This window comes from Thamnophis elegans, chromosome 1, assembly GCF_009769535.1.
Source record: "Thamnophis elegans isolate rThaEle1 chromosome 1, rThaEle1.pri, whole genome shotgun sequence".
Classification (NCBI taxonomy): domain Eukaryota; kingdom Metazoa; phylum Chordata; class Lepidosauria; order Squamata; family Colubridae; genus Thamnophis; species Thamnophis elegans.
Window position 1 is genome coordinate 109,774,526 of NC_045541.1, and position 26,731 is coordinate 109,801,256.

The 26,731-nt window shown below is 37.9% G+C and overlaps 2 protein-coding genes across 25 annotated transcripts in view; both read left to right on the top strand.

Annotated features, from left to right (window-relative positions):
• The window catches only part of NR1H3 (nuclear receptor subfamily 1 group H member 3), a 42,967-nt gene extending 33,326 nt beyond the window's left edge, over positions 1-9,641 (top strand). For 9 of the 10 annotated variants that reach the window (XM_032227058.1, XM_032227068.1, XM_032227060.1 and 6 more), the window contains 6 exons: positions 410-618; positions 1,113-1,292; positions 3,718-3,817; positions 6,541-6,654; positions 8,497-8,591; positions 9,272-9,418. In XM_032227058.1, the coding sequence (XP_032082949.1) occupies positions 410-618; positions 1,113-1,292; positions 3,718-3,817; positions 6,541-6,654; positions 8,497-8,591; positions 9,272-9,418 (845 nt within the window). Of the gene's footprint in view, positions 1-409; positions 619-1,112; positions 1,293-3,717; positions 3,818-6,540; positions 6,655-8,496; positions 8,592-9,271 lie in introns of all 10 variants that reach the window. The other variant, XM_032227084.1, reaches the window with a different exon arrangement.
• A 3,977-nt stretch (positions 9,642-13,618) lies between these two features.
• The window catches only part of MADD (MAP kinase activating death domain), a 91,777-nt gene continuing 78,664 nt past the window's right edge, over positions 13,619-26,731 (top strand). For 12 of the 15 annotated variants that reach the window (XM_032227134.1, XM_032227216.1, XM_032227170.1 and 9 more), the window contains exons 1-4: positions 13,622-13,688; positions 18,027-18,093; positions 21,912-22,081; positions 24,938-25,543. In XM_032227134.1, the coding sequence (XP_032083025.1) occupies positions 22,020-22,081; positions 24,938-25,543 (668 nt within the window). In that variant the 5' untranslated portion in view covers positions 13,622-13,688; positions 18,027-18,093; positions 21,912-22,019. Of the gene's footprint in view, positions 13,807-18,026; positions 18,094-21,911; positions 22,082-24,937; positions 25,544-26,731 lie in introns of all 15 variants that reach the window. The other 3 variants (XM_032227141.1, XM_032227148.1, XM_032227157.1) reach the window with 3 other exon arrangements.

The following is a 26,731-nucleotide window of genomic DNA, read 5'->3' on the forward strand; positions in this document are numbered from 1 at the left end:
AATGGCTCCTTGTCAGACAAACACGTCAACGTCTATAAATATCCAGGCAACGCCAGGTTATCAGCTAGTGTTATTATAAAATGCTGGTCTAGAATGTAGAATGATTTCTGTTTGCTATCAGTTTATTATCAGAATCCTTTCTAGCCCCTCATTTTATCTGTTTGACCAAATGTTTTTTCACTTGGGTATATTCTGGTTTGAAAGGATATATTTTCTCTTTTCTTTAAGGGATAGATTTGTCCTCTCCTTTTTCCTATTTTTGTGGCTGGGTTTCTTACTGCAAATTATGTTCAATTTAGTCATGGCCGGAATTGACTTTAAGGCTTTTGCAAAAGTGATTATGTACTGTAAGCTGGTTGGTAGCCATGGTATCATTGATTCCTATCTGTCCTGTGCTCTACATTTATAGGTGTTCTCTCAGAAGAGCAAATCCAGCTGAAGAAACTTAAGAAGCAGGAAGATGATCAAGCCCGGATGATAGCTGTGCGTCAGAACCCACCATCTCCTCCAAGCACCCTTCCCAAAATGACACCAGAGCAGCTTGTTATGATAGAAAAACTTGTTGCAGCTCAACAGCAGTGTAATCAACGGTCTTTCACAGATAGGCTTAAAGTGACGGTAAAAGCACGGTTTTTTGTGAGTTGTTAAATAGGAGAAAGCAGGCACACACTGATCTTCACTAAACTTTCTTTTGATTTTGTATAGTGAATGGTTACCTTATGGCATAATACCTCATACTTAATAGACAGTGCATTCATGTTGTAATAGTCTCCAGAGACCCAAGGGAATAATACCTCATACTCATATAATAGACTGAGAGGAGCTTGCTTTATATCTTTCAGTTACTGTGATCAAAGACCTGAAAGAATAGTTAGTGGAAACTTGCTTGTTTTGAGGTGGAATGACTCTGAATTCCTAGTGACAAAGGATTGTGTAACATGTTCTGAAGGGATTGTATAACATATTAACCAGATATAATATTAGTTTTGTTTAGACCAAACTTGTATGAGAGCTATGAGATCATTAGTGAGACTAATTTCAATGGACTTCCTGTTTTTAATTTCTACTCTTATTAAAGTCTTCTTCTTTCCCTCTTTGCTATTTAATTGCAGCCGTGGCCTCGGATTTCAGATCCTCTTCATCGTGAAGCACGACAACAGCGCTTTGCTCATTTCACAGAGCTTGCCATCATTTCTGTGCAGGAAATTGTGGACTTTGCCAAACAGTTGCCAGGTTTCTTGGAACTCACTAGAGAAGACCAAATTGCTCTTTTGAAGACTTCTACAATAGAAGTAAGTACTCTTCCATTTTCCCTTGGCTCTTACTAGAGGAGCAGGAGGCATCTGTAGTCAGGATGGTCTTTGCACACCTGAACGTTGTATACCAGTTGTGCCAATTTGTGGAGATTTTGTTTACAGTCACTCATGACTTGTGACCTCATGCAATGTGTTCTTTATGTGGCTATCCTTGAAGAGCATTTTGAAACTTCAGCTGGTGCATAATTTGGCTGCACAGGTAATAAATGGTGACAGATATTTGACACAGGTAACACCATTGCTATGTGAGCTTCATTGGCTGCCACCATGCTTCTGTACAATTCAAGCTGCTAGTTATCATGTTTATCACTTGAGTTATCTAAAGGATTATCTTATCTCAGCCATTGCTACCTGTCCAATTCAGTCTGGCAAGTTGGGTGTATTAGGAGTCAGGCAAGGAAAGTTGGTTGGCAGGGAATAGTAGGAGACATATCTTTTCTGCTGAAGCTTCTGCCCTCTGGAATATTCTCCCTTCAGAGATTAGGATAAACTTGATGCTTGGCATTCCATAAAGCTGTGAAGATCTGGTTATATGTGTGGGCCTAGGGCCCTGAATACACTAAGGGCTTTGGTTTTTTGCCTGTGTTAACATCTGCAGCAATAGTATTACTCAGCAACCATATACATTTATTTTATATTCTTAAAATTGTATTCCACCTAAAATCACTTGTGAGATAGGAAACTATAGAAATCAAACAAATAAATAAACAAATTGGCATACATGAGAGTATATGTGCCATTTCCTTTTGTATTAGCTAATGGCAAAAGAGAGAAACTGTTTATTTCTTTTATTAATGTCTGACTAGAACAATTTCAAGATCAAAGAACATTTTAAAAGTCACATGCTTAATGAGCAAACTATTAATTTTAAGTTAAAGTTTTCTGATGTTAGCTTTCCAAAGTAGGGAATATTTTAGAAAACAGGATTTAAACATCAGTTCATTCCTTTATGACGGTTGTCAGCATGCCTCAGTATACCCAAGTGACATCTCTGCTGTGTGAATGGCATTGGTTGCCAGATTACTTCCATGTGACTCAAAGTGCTAATTATCATCTATTATGCCGTACATGGCATACAGCCCAGTTACTGGAAGAGCCAGCAATCTTCCATGGTATCTGCCTGACCAATTTTGGCTAAAAAGGTTGGCATGCTCCAGGTTCCTAAAATTAAACAGTGCCATCTATTAGGTTTCTCCTGAGAACTGAATGGCTCCCATCCTGTTGGTATTCTGGAAGGCTGTAAAGATATTTATGCTCTCAGACCTTTTCCTATGGATATTAGATGTTAGTGAGATATTTTGGAGTTTATTAGTTTTACTTTCTTCTTCTGGTTTTATGTCTGTCTGTTATGTTACATTTTTATTTTTTGGTGTATTGTGAGCTGTCCAGACTTGTTAGAGTAAGAAGGCATCAAACTGAGTAACTGACCAACTGACTGAATAAATAAATAAATCATTACCCTGGCTGTTTGAGAAATTCTGAACCTCTAGATCTTAATGAAATTCCAATTGATATTAAGGTGACCATAGAAAGTAGAATGAAGATTTGGTCTGAAAGCCCAGTCAGTGGAAATGTAGTGTGTGGAAAATCACCTTGATATGCAAGAATTGCTATCTAGGCAAAAGGGATTGAGACAAGTTTTAAGCCCAGAGCAGCAAGATAACATTTGGAAGTGACTCAAACAGAAGCTTCCCTAATTACTGGAGTATAAAAAGGGAGAGGAGGTACAGCACAATCAGATTTGCAAGATTCTGTTATTACAATCAATCTCAATAAAAGTAATGTTGGTATTCTTGGGCAGTTTTCTAGGTCTGGTCTACCTAGTGGGGTTCACAGGAACAAGCTTTGATTGGGATCCTAAAAGGATGTCTGGTGGATTAGTACTTTCCTCTTGGCACCTGTATTCTACAGATCTGGGCAAAATATGTGTTTTGAGAATCAAGGAGTCCTTCTTCAGAAAGATAGCCATTCTTCAGAAAGATGAGAGGAAAGCAGAGAATTTTCTCAAATTAGATTCTATAAGGAGAGTTCTTACTCATGAAGTTGTCCCTGCATCAGTCCAGAGAAATCCCTAACCTTAGGAGAAACGTAAGTGGAGAAAGGAGTGGTGAGAAAGGAGAGGACAAGAAAAATGTTTTTATAGGTTATGTATTTATTTAATCATTTTGTCTCTCATTTTTCTGTACATATTGAACTTTACGACTTAAATAAATTAAAGAAAAACAAAGCAAAACAGATATATTAAAGGTACTGTACAAATTCTTTTTGATAATTTTTGTTATCAAAAAGTATTTATTTCATCACTTATGATATTTGAGTGCAATAACTCTTTAATTGATTTTATTGTCAGATTTATAATTGTGACTGGTTTTGGTATGTGTGTTGTATATGTATATTCAAGGTGATGCTGTTGGAGACATCTAGGCGCTACAATCCAGAAACTGAAAGCATAACTTTTTTGAAAGATTTGAGTTACAATCGGGATGATTTTTCCAAGGCTGGTGAGTTAAACATATTCCAGAGTTTAAAAGAGATTTGTTCTCCCTGTATGATGGATCAATATTATGGCAACTTGTTTTCTAAAAAATAAAATCAAAATTCTTTTATAAAGATTGTAGGCTTAATCCTCAACCTGAAATTTGAGGCAATTTTGGGGGGAATGGCAATCAAGTAATACTATAAAAAATAAAGTTAGGATGGATTAGAAGAGATAATATGGTTTCCCACCAGAACATTTTTGGAGGATATGAAATACGTTACCAAAAACGTGAATATTATGGTATTATATTACCTGACTTCTAGTATAAAGTCTTTTTCTTCTTTTTTGAACTTTCTGTCATCACATATAACTTCATAACTTCCAAATATGTGGTAGAAGATTATAATTAAAGTTTTATCTTGTACTTTATATATAATTCAAAGTGAAAAGCACACCTAATACTCCTACCTGCAAGATCTGGCTATCCCGTCAGGCCTGGGGGTAAAGATTATAATTCGCCCCCACCCGAATGCTGAATGAATGTTGCTTATTTTTTTAATTACATGTTATGTTATATGTCATTGTATGTATCCCCTCCCATATAAGTTGTTAGCCGCCCTGAGTCCCCTCAGGGAAAAGGGCGGCCTATAAATAAACTTATTCTAATTCTAATTCTAATTCTACCTCCAATGTTTCCCCACAACAACCACCTTGTGAGGTAAGTTGGGCTGAGACAAAGTGATGGCCTAGAATTCAGTCTCCTGATTTCTAGGCCAGCATCTTCATCACTATACCAAACTGGCAAGATTGGAGTCCAAATGTCATTTTAAGGTGTTGCATTGGATTGGGGAAAATCAGATTCAGGTAAATTTTTACAGTATAGAAGCTTACTGGATGATGTTGAGCCCCTCACTCTGATTAATCCCTTAGGGCTGTTGAGAAAATTTGGAGAAGGTAGCACTAAGTACTTGAACTTTTGAAAAAAGGGTAGGATATTTGATGTATGTATATATGTATGTATGTATGTATATATGTATGTATGTATGTATGTATGTATGTAATGTATGGTATGTATGTAGTGGATATGTCTGTGTGTGTGCTCCCAAATGCATGTATGCCCACACACACACATACATGTATATACACAATTTTAAAGGAAGCATATAATAATTATTATTTTTTTCAAGTACAGTGCTTTAACAATGAATACAGAGGTGGGTTGCAAATCCCGGTGCTACCGGTTTGCTCGTGCTCACACATGCGCTTGTGTGGCACTTCTGCACATGTGCAGAAGCATTCAGGAGGGTGGATGGTGCCTCCTGCCACCACCACTACCGGTTTGCCTGATTTGGGCTGAACCGGGAGCAACCAATCTCTGAATGAATAGCTTGTCTAGACAGCAAAAAATCGTTCCTGTATTTTTTCTTTTATTCCTTGATCAGAAATCCCCAGACTATCTATGACATTGTGAATATAGTGTGTGTGTGTGTGTGTGTGTGTGTGTACGTATGCATGCATGTGGGAATGCACACGGACATGCACAAACTCTATATACTAGCATATAAATAAAAATTCAAACCACCTTTTGAATTTTTAACAAAATGCACCATTAATTTTTCACAATTGTCTATCAGTGCATAGTGCATGGATTATCCATTTTTCATGATATTTTGGTTACAAATTTGAGGCTCACCTTGTCTGTGGGTAAATGAGTATATACAGGATACTGGATACTTTAAAAAGTTTTATAGTTGCAGATAAACCCATCCCCAGATAAGCTGAAACATTTTTGGACACATTTTGACATCTAATTTCCCAGCTTATTTACAAGTATACTGTACATAGTATATTTAGGGAAAGTGTACATGTCCTAATTTGGGATGGGGTTGTGGACTTGGGCCATAGAAAATTCTCACGTTCATTTCAGGTTGTTTTTTTTTTGGGGGGGGGCAAGGCATCAGTTCAGATTTCCTCACACATTCCTTTCTACTATGCATGTGTTTTGAGTAATGGAGGAGAATGAAAGAAATAGAGAGAATGGTATATGACATGAAGGAAATAGTTCCTACCATTTGGGTCTTCTCATCATTGTCATATAGCTTTGAATCAAATAAAGATGTTCCTGAATCAAACTTGAATCATTGTAATCAAATGAATGCATCCATGCAGTTTTCTTAATAGCAATAAGCAAAGTTTGTCATTGTCACCTTGGAAGTTATTTTAACTTCTGGCCTATTGTCCTGATGTTCTATGATATTCTTCTATCCTGTTAAACTTACGAAGCTCAAGTATGTTTGCATCTGATTATTCTTCAGGAAATGCAGTAATACAATAAAATAGATTGCCTGTTCTCAGAAGTAACATAAGAGAGCGAAATTATTCTGTTCTATGGGATTATAGTCTTCCATGATAAATACAGGTAGTCCTTGTTTAGTGACTGCATTTAATGACATTTTACTTACAATAGTGATGAAAAAGTAACTCTACAACCAGTTCTTTCATTTATGACCTTCACAGTTTATAAAGCAAAGGAAAGCTGAATTAAGATCATAAGTGAAGTTGAGATTTCATTTATTGACTACTTTGCTTAACAACCAAGTTGCTGATCCCAGTTATAGTCATTAAAGAAGGACTACCTGTATACTCATCTAGAGTTGTATGTGCCATTTGGGGGCGGGGGTTGGGTGGGCACAATATACAGAAGCTGTACCTATTTCTAAGTCACTTTTTGTTTTCCCCCCTCAGGCCTACAAATTGAATTTATTAATCCCATCTTTGGATTTTCAAAGAGAATGAATGAACTGCATCTCAATGATGCTGAATATGCACTTTTAATTGCCATCAGCATTTTTTCTGCAGGTAACAAGCTGGGAAAGAGCGGGATCAAAATTGTAAAAAGAATCTTCAGTCAAGAAGAATTGCATACAATACTTAGTGTCCTAATGTTAGTTCTAAGGAATGCATTTGTCATGGGTAATAATTAGGTTTGTGCACTAATGTCCTAGTCATGGAGTAACAAGGTTTGGGTTGTTCATGGCTGATCCAAAACATACACATTTTGTTTAAACCCAAAATATGTGTGTTTAATCCAGGTGCAGGCCCACAGCATGTATATTTTGGGCATAGGTATTCTAAGGTGGGGAAATTTGGTAATAATGCACTGCAGCAGATGAAGGATGGTGCCGGAACATTCAGGAAGGAGATGTATGGGTTAGTTGTGTCATGGTGTATTTATATTCAAGGCTAGTGATATCTGCAGGGAGGGATCGAAAAAGACAAGATGATGGATATGGTACATATAAAAGTGCTTGGACTGCAATCATTTTCTTGAAAGTCATTTGTCTTAGAGAGATGTCTTGTTCATAGCTTAATATTCAGCATATTATTGTTGTCTCTTCCTATTTCCTTATTTGCTGTTGAACCAGATGCTCGGCTTTTGCTGAACTGTGCTAATTCTTTCTCAATTATGTTTTCTTAAAAAAATGATAAATCACAGCAGATGGGGAAATGTGATCCTAAAGTGGCTTTTCTCTATACTATTTCTAAGCTATAAGGTGGTTAGAGGGTTGTAGAGTAGATTGGGGAAATAGGCATGGCACTAAGATTTTTGAGTTTAGCCAGAGAGCACTTTGGATTTAGTGATGTATATATTTCTTTAAAAACAAACAAATAAACAAATAATTACAAGCTTCTTATGAGCCTCCCATAAGCATGCATTAAACAAAACTATTAGAAAGATGTAATAATAATAATAATAATAATAGTAATAATAATAATAGTAATAATAATAATAGTAATAATAATAATAATAGTAATAATAATAATAATAGTAATAATATTATAATATTATAATAATATTATATAATATAATTATAATATATAATATATATTATATATATATTAAATATATATATTAAATATAATATATTATAATAATATAATAATATATTATAATATAATATAATAATAATAATCCCACAATAATCTTGTGGGATTTCCGTATACAAACCGACAAAATACTGGCGCATAATACACCAGACATCACACTGGTTGAGAAAAATAAGGTCACAATCATAGACATCGCAATACCAGGTGATAGCAGGGTCGCCGAGAAGGAACATGAAAAAATCGCAAGATACCAGGACTTAAAAATCGAAATTCAACGACTATGGCACAAACCAGCAGTGGTAATTCCAGTGGTAATTGGCACACTGGGTGCTATCCCAAAAGCACTGGAATTACATTTAAAACAGTTAAAAATTGACAAAATCACCATCAGTCAAATGCAAAAAGCTGCACTGCTTGGATCTGCACGCATATTACGAAAATACGTTACGACGTCCTAGGCCCCTGGGTGGGGCCCGACTAGTAACCAATGCCAAATCCGGCGAAACAACTGGCCGCTGTGATACAATTGTACAACAACAACAACAACAACAACAACAACAACAACAACAACAACAACAACAACAATAATAATAATAATAATAAGCCGGCATGTTGGTTGTACTGTATGTAAACATCTTCCTTCTCATAGCCTTGTTTTATCCATGCTTATTCTTTTAAAGGGTTTGAAAAATGTTTTAATTCTTGGTTGATTGTATGCCAGTAAGAGTTACTTCAATGAGATGGGCAAGCATATAAAATTTATATTTTGACAATTTTTTTAAAAGTTTAATCCTTTAACTGTTTCCTTAACAGATCGGCCAAATGTTCAAGATCAAACTCTGGTAGAAAAGTTGCAGCATACCTATGTAGAAGCCCTTCACTCATATATATGTATTCATAGGCCAAACGTAAGTGTCTTGGCTAGCCTGTAAAAGTGACTATTGCTAACAGTGCATGTAAAAAAGAATCTGGTTAAAGCAGAATCTCTTGTAAGTTGGCTGTCATGGGTTGCATGATATGGCTGAGTTATTCAACAAATATATAGCCATATCCTGACTAACAGCTGTTCAAAAAAAATTCTGAACCTAAAATTCTTTTAGCTGGAAATGCTTTACATTAAAATTTGGACTATATAAGATCATTAGATTTGAAAGCAAAAGTGGTGGGTGTAAACCAAATGCATTATTTCCCCTGACTTGCTGCAGTTGAGCCAGGCTGCTGCAGGACCTCAAAAAATAAGCAGCTACTTTATGGAGTTGCAAATGGAAGTTATTCCAAATCAGTTTTTTTGCTTTTAAATCCAAGCAATGTGTTACTCTTAAATATGAACTTTCTATGTATGGTGCTACCGCTACTTTGCCATTTTACATGTATTCAGTTTTAGGAATACAAAGCACAGAGCATAAGTGATTCTGTATTGATAGCATAGAATTTGAAGCTGTTGAGCTAGTCCACAATGCTATTTTGCTACTCTGTGCTTTAAAATGTTATTATTAGGCAAATAGTTTTTTAATCTTATTCTACATAAAAAAGTAAGACAGAGGAACAGAATTTTGATATCTTTGTCTATTTGTGTATGATCTTATAGGATCACCTAATGTTCCCACGGATGTTAATGAAACTGGTCAGCCTTCGGACTTTAAGTAGTGTTCATTCTGAACAAGTGTTTGCTCTTCGGCTACAGGACAAAAAGCTACCACCACTTCTTTCAGAGATCTGGGATGTCAATGAATGAGTATACTATCGAAGGACAGTGAACGATTACACTGATTATCTTTTGCCAATAAAAACTATTCTCCTTTATCAAAAGCACTGAAGCAATGCAGAAGACTGTGATTTCTTTACTCTGATGAAATATATACAGTATATAGAAAACAAATGAGATGGATGAGATGATGTTTTAGTCACTGAACTGAACTGAAACACTTAAGATGGAAGAATAAAAGAATACCCCCTAATCACTTTGCAGGCGGTTTTTCTGTAACCCATTTTTCATATTTAATTTCAAGGCCACCATCCAGATGTATAGAATCTTTTTGGGAATTTTAGAGGCAAACTTCCTTGTATATCTCTTCTTTTTTGGTCCTCTAGGTCAGTGGTCCCCAACCTTTTTATCGCCGCGGACCAGTCAGCCTTTGATAATTTTACCGTGGCCCGCTGAGCGCGCGCAGGGGTAGGGGGGGCAAAAATGGGGGAATACAAACATAATTTTTAAATCCACCTTCCCAATTCAACACCTGAATCATATCCCACCTTCCATTTTGTATGTAGATTTTAAGGAATAAACAGCTGAATTAATCAAGGTCAAAGATAAAAAGAGCAAGGGCAAAATTAAATAAGCCAGAGGATAGCAATGTAAAAAGAATACAGTATTAAGCCCATTCACTCTATCTAAGCCCCCCCACCTCACAAGGTTGTCGTGGGGGAAATAGGGGGTGGGAGTATTAGGTATCTTCACTACCATATATAAAAGGAGATACTATCTTAAATAACAAAGTGGGCCCCCACCTCCAAAATATACTAAAAGAAAAAAGATTCCATGTGCTCAACTAATTTTTTTTTAAATCATCACTATATTATGGACTATAGACATATATATATATATATATATATATATATATATATATATATATATATATATATATATATATATACATACATACATACATACATACATACATGCATATATACATACTGTACGTATGTACGTACGTATATATATAATGTCCAAATAACAGGAAAAGCGCTTCAAGGACCAAAGTATATTCCTTTTTTGCAGCCTTAAGAGAACTCTCGTTTTTTGAGGCTCAGAACCAGGCATTCTCGTGGGCTGCAAAAAGGAAACGCGACCCGGGAGCGCAGCCTCCAAGAGTCCATATCGCCAATAGCTACGCGTGGGGGGAAAGGAAATGTGTTTTGTGAGGAAGAGAAAGAGCGTGCTTCACCGATGCCCGTTGGCGAAATTTTGGAAGAGAGGCAAGAGACTTCAGGCACCGAGCCCCCACCCCTGGCTGCGGCAACTGGAGCGGGCGGGAGGCAGGGAAGGGGTGGGCAAGACCGCCGCTTTTCCACCGTGCGCTGCAATAGCAGCAGCGGCGGCCTGAATCTGGCGCCAAAATCGCGCACCCCCCATCTCCCCTCAAAAGACCCCCCCCCCCCGCCCTCGGCTGCCCGACGTTCTCTCTCTCTCTCTCTCTACCTCTCCCGCCGTTCCTTCTCACAAGCCAAGGCCGGGCGGGAAAAAGAAGAGAGCGGCCTCCAAGGGCTCCGCTTCCAGCGCATGGTCCGCCCCCTCCTCGCCTCGCTTCCAGGCGAGCCGACTGAGGCGAGAAAGGAGAAAGAGGCGGAGGCGTTCACTGAGGGGACGGCTGACTCGGGGAGGGGGCGGAGGTGGTGTAGTAGCGGGGAATTCTTCCTCCTCACCTCACTTGCTCCTGTGCTTCCGCGCAGCTCCCCCCCTCCGGCGACGGCGCTGCATGAGTGAAGAGTCGGCCGTTGCATGGCCCCCGGCCGCTGCGCGGCCCGGTGCCAGGTACTCCACGGCCCGGCACCGGTCCGCGGACCGGGGGTTGGGGACCACTGCTCTAGGTTGTATGTAGCTAAAATATTTCAAAAACATTCAAAACAATTAATAGACTTGGAATTGACCGTATGTGGCTTAGGTGCCTTTTTGTGGACTTTTCAGAAGCATCCCTTTGGATTGAAAAGATAGCTATACTATAGAAAACTCTTAGGATTTTTTGTAATATTTCTGTTCTCCATCCCCTGATCAGAAATACAGCCATTACTGATATATACTGACACAATAACAAGGAAGGCATAATTTTTATTATATGAAACTCCTTTGAATATGGAGAGGTGCATCATACATTATAACATAATTATATATAAAATTACCACCTTTCTCTCTCATTCATCTATGCATTAAGAGACAAATCTGGTTCCACCACAAAACCGCGGAGGACAAAATCGCGCTCGACGAAAGCGCGCATTTCACGTCATCACAGCGCGACGAAAAAATCGCGCTGTGATCGAAAAATGTAAAAATAAAGCGAAAACCTTACCCTAACCCCCCCAAACCTAACCCTAAACCTAACCCTAAACCTAACCCTTAACCTAACCCTAAATCTAACCCTAAACGTAACCCTTAACCTAACGCTAAACCTAACGCTAACCCTTAACCTAACGCTAAATGTAACCCTAACGCTCTAAACCTAACCCTAACCCTTAACCTAACCCTAACCCTAACCCTAACCCTTACCTTTATGTGAATCGGCTTGCTTTAATTTTAATTTTATTTCAATTTTTAATTTTTTTCGTCGCGCTGTGATGACGTCAAATGCGCGCTTTCGTTGAGCGCGATTTTGTCCTCCGCGGTTTTGACGGGTCACGACAAATCTAAATAATTGGCCAATTACGGTTAAACATTTTATCTCCCCTCTACTAGTTCTTTACTTCAAATTTTCCCCTTCTATGACAAAACATTTAGGTGGAAATACAGATTGATATCTGCTGTAAATCACTTTGCCAGAAATGATGATGCATGCATCATGATGCAGACCTGGCCTTTTATAGTTGGTTCCAAGTACTAGTACTTAGAACCAACTTGGTACTACTTGGATACTAGTACTTAAGTTGTACATTTTGCATCATATCATGATACATCTATTGTCGATTGCCTCCCTGGATGCCTTTAGTGGGAAATTCCTTAAATGTTGCCTTTGGATAACTTCAGGAAGGAAAAGAACCCAGTTTATGTATAAGATTTAATTTTTTATGTGTTTACACACAAGTTTACATCCTTCCATCCTTAACTTAAACATGTTCAATTATTTCATGATGGCTCATATACTCACAAAGAGTTTAGTGTTTACAGCCTAAACCTCAGGAATGAATGGAGTTTAACTTATTGATGCAAGTGGATTTAGGCATAAATATGCTTTCCTATGTAGAAATAGTTGCTAGTGGAATAAATAACTTGAAAAGTATACACCAACACTTGCTGGGATATCTGATACCAGAAATTATATCGGACACTATTGATGCACTAATACTGCTTGCTTCTTTCAGCATTTAAATTTGCTTTCTCTGCAGATGTGTTAGAATTTAGGCCCTTGAACTAGTATAATTACTATGTAGCAAGTGCCATATGTGTGGTTTCAGCTTTATGACTACCGTATTTTGCACATGACATTACTCTGTTTGTATTGGCCTTAACCTGAGAAAGCACATATATAACATTTTACCATGTTGTAAATAACCCTTTGCAATTACAGTACTTCCTGGGTTTAATCCCACATTTCTAATCACCACTTCTCAAAAATGTAATTTTAAAATGTAAAAGAATAAAATCTAATAAGAAAAACCTGTCTCATACTTAATGCATCCACATTCATTCATCCGCTGAAAACGCACATATGAACTTAACTTTAATCAAGACATACGCATGATCAGAAATTAATTAAAAAGAGATTTACAAATGGACAGAAATGCAACCTTCCTCCATTAAAAAAAAAAATGTTGTAATTTAAGATCTCAGTCATATAACTCTGTTAAAAGTGGCTTATTTTCAAAAGAATGATACCTCGAAATTTGGCCGTGAGAAAAAAGCTCCTCTCTTGGAACACGGTGCCGTTTGCAAATAGTGGCGAATAGTGAGTGTCCTATTCCGCAGTAGGATTTGGCTTTCTGAATTTTATATCGCAATTGGACTATTTTATTACTAAGAACATACCTGTGACGGGGCTGGCGCCTCTGCTCGGCCCTGGGATGCGCTGGCCTTGGTACTCAAGCCCCTGATGGTGACGCCCCTTCCCGCCCCTTCGGGCTTCGCGCTTTTCCCCCGTGATCGGCTCTGTCCCCTCAGAGCAGCTTAATGGTCCGTTCCCAACGTCCAGTGCCCGCCCTCTTCTCCGCCTCTTGGTTCGCTCCTCCCAGTGCTGTTGATGCGGAACTGGCCGGCCGCCTGCCTGCCTGCGGGGAGAGGACGCGGCTTCCGCTGACAGGTAAAGGCGAGCAGGCCGCGCTTAATGGCTGCAGGAAGCGTCGCGGGGCTGCTTGCCTTCGCCCGCTCTGTGACATATGCGGCGGAGGGGCTGTGGGCAGCCGGGAAGGACGGCGAGGGTAAGGGGACGGAGGAGAGCCCCTGGGGCGGATGGGCTTGGGAGGACGGGAGGGAGAAGCCCGAGCTTGAGGGGGGACCGCGGGAAGCCGGTCAGTCCAGGGCGTGCTCTGCGTGGTTTAAGGAAGGCAGCGGGGATTCGGACAGCCAAGGGGCAGATTGGCGGGGTTGTTGGGTGACGAAGCGCGGATGTCGCAGCAGGGAGGCACGAGGATGGGAGTGCAAATTCAAACATGGAAGGGGGCGGCTGCAACGGCTGACGCAGGGGAGGTTTGGATTAAGCGTTGCGGGAGTACTTGGGGGAAACTGGAAGCGGGAATGCCTGGGTCGTGGAAAGCTGCAACAGTAGATTGTGAGAGGTACGTGCTGTGGAAGGAGTGTTTGTGAGTGTGTGTGTGTGTGTGTGTGTGTGAGAGAGAGAGAGAGAGAGATGGGGGCTTATTCTATCATCATCATCATCATCCCCTGGCGTTTAAGGTTTATCTGGATTTCGTGTTGTCACACACCATACAAACCTTAATGCTGAATGTGCGCAGGACAAAACACTTCCCTGATCCCAGTACCCTTCAAAGCTGCGCATCATCCATTGCAATTGTTTTCCTAAATTCTTTCTGTGGTCTTGGGGGACCCCAGGTTTTAGGCTAGGATGACATTTAGTTTGGGCAGGGGGTTATATAAACCAGCTAGTTTGTTGTGCAGATTGAAGCAGTTGGTTTGATTAAATAAACCGTGGCTTGAGTGTAATGTGTGCAAACCCTAGTTGATCAGAATCGTGGATAGGAGAATTTACCAAAAATCACACCTTGAAAATAGCATTACTTTTTCCGTAGATACTGTTTTTGGTCCCACAGCCTCAGCATATTCTTTTGGAAGGTTTTATGTTATTCTAGAGGTCCTTTGATCTTCTTAGGTTTCATATTTAGGAACTTGAAAAATGTGCTATGCCATGCAGAAAATTTGGGGGAGTGATCTCACTTGCATATGGAGGCTGTAGTTTGTACAGCTGGAAAATTACAGAATATTTACTATGGAATAATGTTGTTTCCTCAGGGTTAAAGCAATCTGGAAAAGGAAAAAACATATTTGAAAGTAAATGCTATTGACAAGTTAGTCCTGAATTGACACAGAGAACTATGTCTCTAACATGCATAGCTGCATCAATATATTTTGCTTTTTTTGAATGTGTAATATAAAGTTATCTGACAAATAGTTACTGCATCTGGAACTATGGTAGGATTTTTAAAGCGTGTCAAAACTTCACTAGAAAACAAATGTTTTCACTGTATTTACTCACTGATTTTTTAGAATAAAATGTTGGAGCATTTAAATAAATATTTAGATTGTAATATTTTTAATCAACTTCTGAGTAGAACATTGGGAGTATTTAGTTATTTAGTAATTTATCTTGTATCTATGAATTCTGGAAAATTTAGTGTGATAAATATTATTTATCAAAGTTTCTTTTAACTGTATAAATATATTATCTTGTTAGCATGCTTTTTGATTTACCAGTTACTTTTTGATTTGCATCTGTTAAACTTATATTGGTAATTTTCTCTTTGCATTTTATTTTCAATAACAATATTCAGTTATATAATAAATGATGAAACCCTGAAATGTGCATAATATCCATTGTGGAAATTTTTAGATTCTGGAACAGTGGTGACAGTTGTTTTAAATAGCTTTGAAAATAGCCTTTTTGGGGTATCAATACTTTTAATTTTTACAGATTCAAATTAAAGCCTTTCATTAATGTGTTAAAATAATAAATTATGGTAAACAGAACTTAAGTTTGCATTCAATATTTAGTGTATGATTTATGTATTTTAGTTTAAACTGCTAACTTTATAAGTAGACAGGATATATATCCTGGAAAGAGTAATTTTATTTATTACCTATTTTCTTACTTCAACCAAAAGATATACATATAGTTTTTATATAATTTGAAAATGCTAATTAAGAATACCCCTTTTCAAAAAACAACAACAAAAATAACCAAAGAAATTTCTGTATAGGGGATTCTGAAAAGAAGTTATATATATTTTAGGAATGGATTTTCCTGTATTATTTACACTAATTGTTGTAATGCAAATGCACACTGGTGCTGCTTTGTAACAATTGATTTATTTTACTATCCAAGAATTTGTACGTTTTATCTGCAGTTAAATAGAAGTTGAGATCTGCATTTACGTAGTAGGAAAACATTTTGTATCAGGAAACCCATCTTTGTGAATACCATTATGGAGCATATTTATGTATATCTAGAAATATGCAAAGGTACTGTATAAGTCAGATATAAATAGACCCTTGGAATTCTCTTATCACCAAGAGAGATAGGCAACTGAAAGCATTTTGGCCTACATACTATATAGTTTTTATAATCCTATTTTCAATTATGGGATTAGCTACTGTGGCCATTTCCAAACTGCTTTGGATTTATTTTGTTTGCTTCAATTAGTCTTATATAGGCTGCTTTTATCTGCTTTCATAAGGTTTTAGTCAGATGCAGTAGATCATTTGGTTGAAACAACTGATTCAGCTGTTTCAGCTTGTATGCATTCCTCTAATTGAGATAAATGATTTCAAAATAAGACAAAAACCAGGTGTGTTGTGAATATATGATTTTCATCATAAATGTCATGAGGATATATTTTCTTTATAGTATATAATACAAAGATGTTGCAGATCATTAAATTCTTCTGAATATATAAAAAAATTGGTCCATAAAATCCATGTAAATTAAATGATTGTTCAAAAGACAGTCTCCTGACAAGTCATCATTTCTTAACTCTGATCTGGCTGTATTAAGTAACTGTTTTATCACTTATATGCCTTTTCCTAGAGACTAATAGATGAATGTATGAGGCTATTATATTCCACCAATGGAATATAATACTTCTGGAATACAATATATCCTAGTCCAGGGGTGAGTTTCTCGCCCTGTTCCAACCGGTTCGGTTGGAACGGGGCCGGCGGTGTCCTCGTGCACGCGCGCGGTGCACGCATGTGTACTAGCGTCTGTGCGATGCTCCAGCTGCTCCTGGAGGATCGTGCAGGCGCTGTATGCGTCCTGCGCATGTGTGGAACCGCAGAACTTGTCAAAACCGGGTAAGGAGTGCGGCTGGCCGGGTGGGCCCTTCGCCGTTCCCGGAAGTTACTTACTTCCGAGTTCGCCGACCAACCGGTTAGCAGGGACCGCCGCGAACCGGTTGAAACCCACCCCTGTCCTAGCCTCATTACACTGTTTTTCCTCACAGTTTTTTTCTACTGCTTTATAATTATTTGGGGAGTGGTAGTTACAACTTCTGCATAGTGTTGATACAGTGTGTTTCAAAGTTATAGTATTATTTCATTTCTGAGCTGTGAGGATAGCAAGCAAGGAAAATCAAGTGGGAGTGTTACTAGGCATTAAAAAGGGAATGGAATTGACCATAGTAGATTCAAATAAAGTTAATTGATGAAAATGGTTTCTGCCTCACATCTGAAAGGGCTCCAGTGGGAATCATGCTTAGGGTTATTTCTACTGTCGATGTCTTTGTAATCTCCACAATAGGGGGAACTTCTCTTAAAAGATTTCTGCGTAAAATGTGATACTGTTGCATCATACATAAAGAATAACAAGGGGGGGATATATCAGAGTCGCTGGATAGTGAGATGGTTGGCATATAAATTTAATAAATAAATAAAAATATAAGGCTAATATTAATTAACTGTATTGGTTACTATTATGATTCATATCTAAATGTAGGATGCTTGTCATTGCTTTCAAAGGCATCTACAACCTAAGGATTTATCTTTTCAAGTATTAGGAAGAATAAAATTTTAACAAGTTTCCCACAAACCTTCATTATTGATTGTGCTGTCTGAAGATGTCGAGAGAACAGATAGCTACCTTGGTGATAGAGACAAGGCAAGATAAGAATAATTTGAGGCAGAGTAGGTTGTCTATATATATGCAATTCTTATCAGAATGGAAGATTACTTAAAATTTAAGCCCCCCTCCAAAGGAAAAATAGAGAGATATTATAAATACACAACTGCCCAATTCCCTTCTTTAATTAGGATTACTCAATCTTATGAAGCAAATTTTGTTTATTTGATCTTTTCCCCTCAACAAAGATGAGCATTTGGCACACTCAGATATATGTGGGCATGCATTTAATTTAAAGCAGGGGTGGTGTGCTTTGTCATTCACTTTGGTTCTCCTTTTTCTCCCTTGCAGCGAGTGTGAACGTTTTGGTTAATCCATCACTTTCAGCACCTTCATCTTTTGCATATTCTCAATGAATGTGAGTAGACTGCCTTCCCAAATAATTATTTGGAGAGGGGGGAACTTCATGCTTGTTTCAAGTAAATATAGTATGTCGTTTCAAAGGCATGCTGTAATGAATCCTAGGAACACAAATGGATATTTCCAAAATATTTCAGAACAAGGACAAAAAAGCATTTGGATATAATGATAAAAGCTATGATAGTTTCCATAAAATTATTCCATTTTCCTGAATATATTTTAATATGCTCTTTAAAGTCTTGAGTATACACCATAAAATTATATTGTCTTTTTTCCCTGCATGTATCTCCTAGTTAGTAGCTACAGGCAATAATATATTGGCTTGAAGAGTAGACTTACATAAAATAGCATGAGTATTGGGACAAAACCAGGCAATGGTAATATATCAAATTAAAAATACATGTTTTGAATATTAGCCTCTGAGAAAGCACAGTAATAAATATTGGAAGAATTTTTAAAAATATAGTAAGACTGCAGTGGTAGCCGATGGGAAAATGTTGACGTATAATGTAAATATTTTATCAATAAAAGCGGTATACAATGGAAGTAAATAAATAAAATAAATAGAATACTAAGAATGATTCAGCATTTAGTGAAACAAAAATTATTTTGGCTGTTTAATATATAAATAAATTGCTTATGGTAATATTAAAGGTGTATTGATATAGTTGATTATACATATTGGTAGCAAAGAGTAAATGGAGAAATAGTAATATGTGAAAATGCTGGTATAACGAGAATTGTTTGTGATGAGAAATGAATATTTGTCAAATAAAGCAAAAATGTATAAGAGCATGCTTCTGTCAAGTTTGTTGTGTAGTAGTAAGAGTTTGGCATATCAGGAAAGACATAAAATGAATACAGTGCTAATAAGTTATTCAAGTTATATGTGGCGCAGCCAAAAGATGCAGAGTTAAGAACAAATAGGTGCTGAATGAATATGGATTGAAAATAAAAGTGAATTACTGGTATGAAAAAAGTATGTTGATGTATTGTGGTCATATAGACAGAATGAATGATTAAATTGCAAAACGTATATGAAGAAATGATCTCAATGAAAGAAGAAGACCAAGAAAACCATAATTAGGTGGAGTTGATGAGACCTTCTAAAAAACAAAGATAATAAAGAAGAGGGTGTGTTGGCTCAGTAGTTAAAATCGTTGAGCTTGTCAGATAGAGAGACCTGAGTTCTACATGATAGGGTGACTTCCTGTTCTTGTCCCATATCCTGCCTATTTAGCAGATCAAAATCATGCAAATGTGAATAGATAAATAGGTAACACTTTGAGGAAAGGTGTAATCATGCTGGCTACATGACCATGGAAATGTTTTCAGGCAACACTTGTTTCCTTGGCTAAGAAACGGTGATGAGCACCATCCCCTAGTATCAGACATGACTGGGCAGGGAAAACCTTTACCATTACCTAGGAAATTTAAAAAAACAATTGGTGTATGAATATAATGGAAGCAAATATGATTTAAAAAGACAGGAAGAGCGACGTCATATGCAGCTGAAGAATGATAACAATGGATAGTGACATCACAGGGGGCTATGCTGGCTATTAGTTAATTATTCTATTAGCTCATTCTTTTCTCCCTCCACTTTCCCTTCGTCCATCTGCACAATGGAGATTTTTGAAGTTAAACCCATGCAACTAGGATCCAGCAGAACTTCACTTACAGCCTAATAAAAAATTGGAAAAATAAACTCACAGTGGTATTTAATTCTGGTGGGTGCCATGCCTTTCTATCAGGTGGAACAAGATTTTCTTCCCACTTTGTATTTCTACACAGACCCAAGAAGGTTAGATAAGTAGATGCATTATACATAGCAGAAGTTTTCCATATAAGAACACCCAAGCATCCTACCCCTTATTAATATTAGTCCCAAGTATGAATCTTGAGTCACTTTTTCCAACTGTTTCAAGTCCATTACTCTCTGACAACTTTTAAGAGTTTTTGCCATCTGACCCTTGTTTAGTGAATGACTTTCTCAGTTTCAATTCTTGTAATAAAGATTTCCACTTCATGTTGGTTGACAACAATTAACAATTAACTAAAAGTGGCCTCATCCACTTATCATCAATAACAATTCTTATTTTTCATCAGTAAAAATTCTTATGTGACCGTGTCATCCTAAATAGCTTTTCAGCCTAGGGAGCCTAACCTTTGTGTCTGATTCATTTTTATAATTTATCTTTTTCATAGACTTCAGAAAAGTGAATATTTCCTTTACTAAGGCATAAGTGGTGGAGTGTAAGGCCAACAGAGCTGTGGGGAAATGGATGGGGCAAATTGAAGCAGAGGCAAGCACAGCTGGGCAGTAGAAGCATGAGTCCTCGCCTAATGACCATGTGACCCTTCCTTAATGGCCATTGGAAAAAGTCACGATACATCATGTGTCACCGCTGTGATGACACGAGTTTGTCACCCCTGTTCTATGCTGTTTAAATACCAATAGACAAGCCATGACTCAATCAGTCATTGTTTCAGAGATATTTCCTTAAGTGAGAAACAGAATGATCATGGGCAGGAAAGAAAGCAATGGGAACAGGAGCAACTTCCAAATTTCTCCTGGCTTTCCCATTGATATTCCTTGTAGGAAGCTGGCAGGAAGTGCTGGAAATGATGACTGTAGCTTATCACAGTGCTGCAGTGGCACAGGAGCACAAAAGCAGTCACAACTTTGCCAAATTTAAATGCCATGTTGCTCTATGATACACTGTTTCATCCAATTGAAGAGAAACAGAGGTGAGTTTTAGTGTGATACAGCTACACTAATTCCTGTTTTGCTTTTTAGAAATGTCACTTTACCTGTTTAAATAAAATTCCTAGAAATTATTAAGGTACCAGATTTGGCCCTTGATCTTTTCTATATACATATAATTAAATTAAGATTCACAATCTGATTTATTTATTGTGGCCTTTGCCTATGGATTGTTTTGAAGGAAAATGTCTAACATACTGTATATAAGGCAATCTTAAGAAAATTGTACAGAAGTATTGGGAAATCAGATTGTATACATTTGTAGATTGTGGGTCAGCAATAATCTAGCTCAAATGTGAAGAAAAGATAGTAGTGTCCGTCATATATGGGAAAAACCCTCATGATTAGGAAGTTACAATATCATACAGGTGCCACAAAAACAATAGTAAATTACTGGCTTAAGGAAGATATCATCATAGGGGAATCTTGTTTGTAGTTCAGGTGAATTTGATATGTTTGTGCATGCAAGTGAGGGGGGGGCAGCTGATGTGCTTCTATAAATAGTCCTAATGTGGTATGATCCAGGGACTACAAGATGAGTTGCTATGGAGACTGATCTGAATCAGATTACCCGAGGTTCCTGTTACCCAGCTTTGTATGTGTGACATACAATTGCAATTGAAAGACTAGTCACTAGACTATTGGTTGATTGATATATGTGATCATATATTTTTCTCTAGAATGTCCCCCAAGAAGGCATAAACTATGCATGTATGAAAATATTAGTCAAATTCATCTGTAAGCATGGATGTTGAGGAATGTAGCAGTGTACAGTGTTATACTGTGGGGTCATTTTAAAATATATTAAAAACTAGGACTGATGCTTGCAGAGAAAGTGCATATATTGATAACATACGATAAAGTCAGTGCAGTTTTATTGCATAGCACATACGCACACAGCGTGCATCAAGTGTGTGTGTGTGTGTGTGTGTGTGTGGCGCACCCATGAACAAACCAGCAGTAGTGACTGCCGGAATCCAGCCCTGCTTATTATCATTATCATTGATGAATGCAAATCTAATCTTGAATGGAATATTTCTTACTTGTAGATTCATGTCCCAATTTCCAGAGGAATTCTCTTTAGAGCACGTACTGGATATTAGATGGACCAATGACAAAGGAATTCATTGAGATGACATAGCATAGGAAGCGAGACCATGGTGCAAAAGAAGAAGAGCTGCCCTCGCTTACTTGATTACCTTGTGATTATTGGAGCCAGGTATAGTAAACACCTAGATATGCTTGCTTAGAATAAATATACACACATTATCACAATGATCTAATAAATGGGTATAGAAAATGGTAAATAGTTGCTGCCATTAGTCACCAGCCCAAAGCAAGGTGGGAGGGGGAACAACATTTATGTTTGCTAGTGGTGGTGCAGAATACAGTATTGCTAATTCTGCCAGCAGTTCGATTCTCCAACTCAAGGTTGACTCAGCCTTCCATCCTTCTGAGGTCAGTAAAATGCGGACCCAGATGTTGGGGGCAATATGCTGGCTCTGTAAACAGCTTAGAGAGGGCTGCAAAGCCCTGTGAAGCAGTGTACAAGTCTAAGCGCTACTGCTCTTGCTGGTGAGCATCTGTATAAAGTATCCAAAATAATGGGCGGCTTCTACAGTATCATAAATGTAAAACCCACACTGAATAAGGAAGAGTGCCTGATGCAGGTGTACCAGGGCTCAGTTTATTCATTTGTTTCTTAGATTTTTACCCTGCCTTTATTACTTTATAAGTAACTCAAGGTGGTGAACATACATGCTCCTTCCCTCTCCTATTCCCCCCCCCCAAAAAAAAACCCTGTAGGTGGGTTGGTTTGAGTGACTGGGCCAAAGTCAACCAGCTGGCTTTAATGCCTACAGTAGGACTGCCTCCCACATATGTTTGCAAGCTTTTTGGGTATTTCTTGACATCACTTTATTGAAAGACAACTTGATATGAATGATAATATGCCAAGATCTCTGCATTTCTTCTGATGAAAACATTAAGAATAATCTGGAAAAACTTCATTATAAACAATCTGTAGGTGATGTAATATAGACATTGAACTTCTTAGACTATTTGATTACTAACAAGTAACCAATGCAATTAAATAAGAAAGAAAGAAAGAAAGAAAGAAAGGGAAAAGGTGCATGTGAAATATTTCTGAGTTACTGTGAAGTCAATGATCGCAAGCAAGGTGTAGAAGAAAAGATAGTCTGCCAAGTGTATTTCTCCTTTTAATACCCACATTGGCAATAGTAGCAGTGTGCAATTGCATATTGTCCAACTGCTGAGACATATACTTTCTCTACCTCACTTATAGGAAAAACAGCATTGAATCTGTTTCTCCATCTTATGATAGGAGGAGAAGGTAGTTAATGGGTGTTTTGGGGAGGCAAAAAGTTGGATAGTAAGATCACCCAAAGTTCCTCTTTCATTGCTGATTGTAGCCTCCAACAGTTGCTTTTCACTAAAAAAACAAGCAGTGTAAGGAATTTACATAGTTTTATAACATGTGACTTGCTCCCTTAACTCAATCTTTATTCACTTTTTAGCAGGGCATTTGTAATTGGTGATATTACTTGCTGTAATTTATATTTATTTGTTTGATCCATTGTAGACATCACCCAATTCCAACTGATTCTGGACAGCTTGTAATATAAACATGATAAACATTCCACCCCAAACCAAGATAGAATTTGGCCATACAGCATTATAAAAAGTAAACAAACAGACAACCAACAAGTGGCCCTGTCCAAGCCATGAGGGATCTACTGGGACTGTAAACCAGTAGTTTACAGAAAACCAATGACATGCATTAAACTTAAATTTAGTTAGTTGTTCAGTTAGTATTTGAAGTTTATAATCTATATCAGGGGTATCAAACTTGCCATGTCAATTTGTCATCATGTGACGTATCGCGACTTTCTCCCCTTTGCTAAAATGGGATGGGCATGGCCAGCACATGACACATCCGGCCCACAGGGCTCAAGTTTGACACCCCTGATCTATAGGATTAGTAATTTAAATATTTTCTCAAAAAATTACTTTTAGTTAAAAGCTTATTTTGTGAGTTTTGGCCGCTTTGATTTTGATTTGAATTTTAGTTTATCTATTGATTCACTTAACTGATTAATGCATCATTCTCTTTTACTGAAAGTTATCCTTTCCCACCCTGACTTTCTTTCCTTTCTTACATGGAAGTAGACATAATGACTCCCTTCGACCTATCAGATCACACAGATTAGGCCTCCTCCGAGTTCCATCCGCCAGTCAGTGCCGACTGGCGACTACGCGGAGGAGAGCCTTCTCAGTAGCAGCTCCGACCCTGTGGAACGATCTCCCCGTGGAGATTCGTACCCTCACCACCGTCCAGACCTTCCGCACAGCCCTTAAGATCTGGCTAGCCCGTCAGGCCTGGGGATAAGATTCTAATCCGCCCCACCCGAATGTTGAATGAAAGTTGTGTTTTATTGTTATTTTCTTTTTTTTTATTATTCATGCACAGTTTTATGTTTTTTGTCTTGCACTCCCCTTCCCATGATTTGTAAGCCGTCCTGAGTCCCCTCAGGGAAAAGGGCGGCCTATAAGCTTTAATAAAATGAAATGAAAATGAAACTTATGGTACCTTCTTACAATTGAATTAGAGACCTCAAATATAAAACCAGTTTATCACACTATCAAGGCAGTCTCACTATTGCCTCTTTTTGCTTGGTGAAAAATGATCCATTTTGTTAACTAACCTTTCTTGTTTCCATCATCTAAGTTTCCATTTAAGGCTCTGCAGTCAGTAATTATAATTGTATCATTATACATATTTTTAGCTATTATAGTATGATAAGTATATAAATCATAAGAGTATATTTTCGCTATTCTGTCCAAACCTGTCAGGATTCATAAGCTCTCTTTGACATATTACTGGTCATGAAGATGACTCATTTCTCTTCTTTCTGCAACCCAACCTACAACCCCCATTTACAGAAAAAGAGTCCTGTGGTATTTGTGGTATTTCCATTGGGGAGATTTGCATCAGTGTGACATTTCTACCTTAGTAATAGTATATTTCAATAATTTTATACTTGTATTCCTGTAGGCAACCAAGTAGTGATAGTGTGGCACAGACACCTGAACTACTGCGCCGTTACCCACTAGAAGACCACCCTGATTTCCCACTGTCTCCCGATGTGGTCTTTTTCTGCCAACCAGAAGGATGCTTAAGCGTGCGGCAGAAGCGGATGAGCTTGCGAGATGATACTTCCTTTGTCTTCACACTCACAGACAAAGATTCAGGCATCACCCGCTATGGAATATGCGTTAATTTCTATCGGTCCTTCCAGAAGCGTATTTCCAAGGAAAAGGGTGAGGGAAGTGGTGGACATCGTAGCCGAGATGGACAGAAGGCACCCAAATCTGGGGATGCTTCTGCTGTGCAAGAAGAAAGAGTTAATGAGACCGGTGTCTCTCTCCAGCCACAGAGCACAGAGCCAGTTCCTGATACAAACCGGTCACCTCGGAGTAAATCATCAGCAAAAGGCATTCATCGTTCTCGTAACAGTACCCTGACCTCACTCTGCATTCTTAGTCACTATCCCTTTTTTTCTACCTTTCGCGAATGTCTGTACACTCTGAAGAAGCTGGTGGACTGCTGCAGTGAGAGGCTCTTAGGCAAGAAGCTGGCAATTCCTCGAGGAGTGCAGAGGTATAGATGGAGTGGGGGTTCCCCCCCCCCCTAGATTCCAAATCTAAATGATACAGTGGAGTATAAAATCTGCTTCATATAATCGGCTATTTGCCTAACAAAATAAGAATGACCTAGATGTCATTCATGTGAGAATGTGTAGGTTGCATGAAGACCACAGAATCTTTGGAGGGAGTTTGTTGGTAAAGTTGCAAAACTTTTTAATACTATCTTGTTACTTATTTTCTAGAGACACAGTTTCTATTGCTTAAATAGAGTGGCCAAATTAAAATACAGTACACAGAGGTTTTGTCTTTCAAACAGTGATTTATTTACAAGGCACACACACACACACACACACACACACACACAGCAATACCAGGCAACCAATCAATCTTCAACTATAACACGGAAGCACACATGGAGAGAGAGAGATGCCCTCACAGGGCCTCTTATATAGACAGCCTTTTAAAGTGATAACCCTGCTGACTCATTCTCATTGCATCATCTTGGTTTACAGCTTTACAGCAGCTGGTCAGCTATTAAATCATCATTACCTTAACATTTTGGGGGGGGGTTGTAGTTGTAAATTAAAATTAATTAATTATTATTAATTAATTAATTATGAAATAATAATTTAAAAGCCTGATCATATAAGTAAGAGATGAATTAGGAAAATAATTTACATTTAAAAACAGAAAAATTATTTTACCTATTTGTTTTACATGACTGTTTTCTCCTTTCATCACATTTTCCCCTTCTCTTGGCTAATCTGCAACCTCAAAACTTTCTACATGAGTCATACACAGCTAAAGGCGTAAAACCTCTTCACAGCCTTCAATACTCCAAAGACTTTATATAGGGCTATAGGCTAGGCAAGAAAGTTGAAAAGAAATTGGAGGTGAATGTAATGGAAAACTACTTCCATATTATGGCTAGGAAAATCATATGGATATATGTTTAGAGTTGTAAGGAATCAAGCTCACATGTGGGAGATTTTATTCCCTCTAGGTGGCTTTCAAATATTTCAGACTCAAAAACTATTCAAGGCTTTAGAAGTCAAAATTAGCCTCCTGAATTGGGCTTGGACACAAAGTAGCAGCCATTGAAGCTGTACAGAATTGTGTGTTATGTTCTGACTTTCTAACTCCAACTGAAATGTCCAAATGCTGCATCTGTTTATTGAAAAGATTCTGGCATTTGACTACA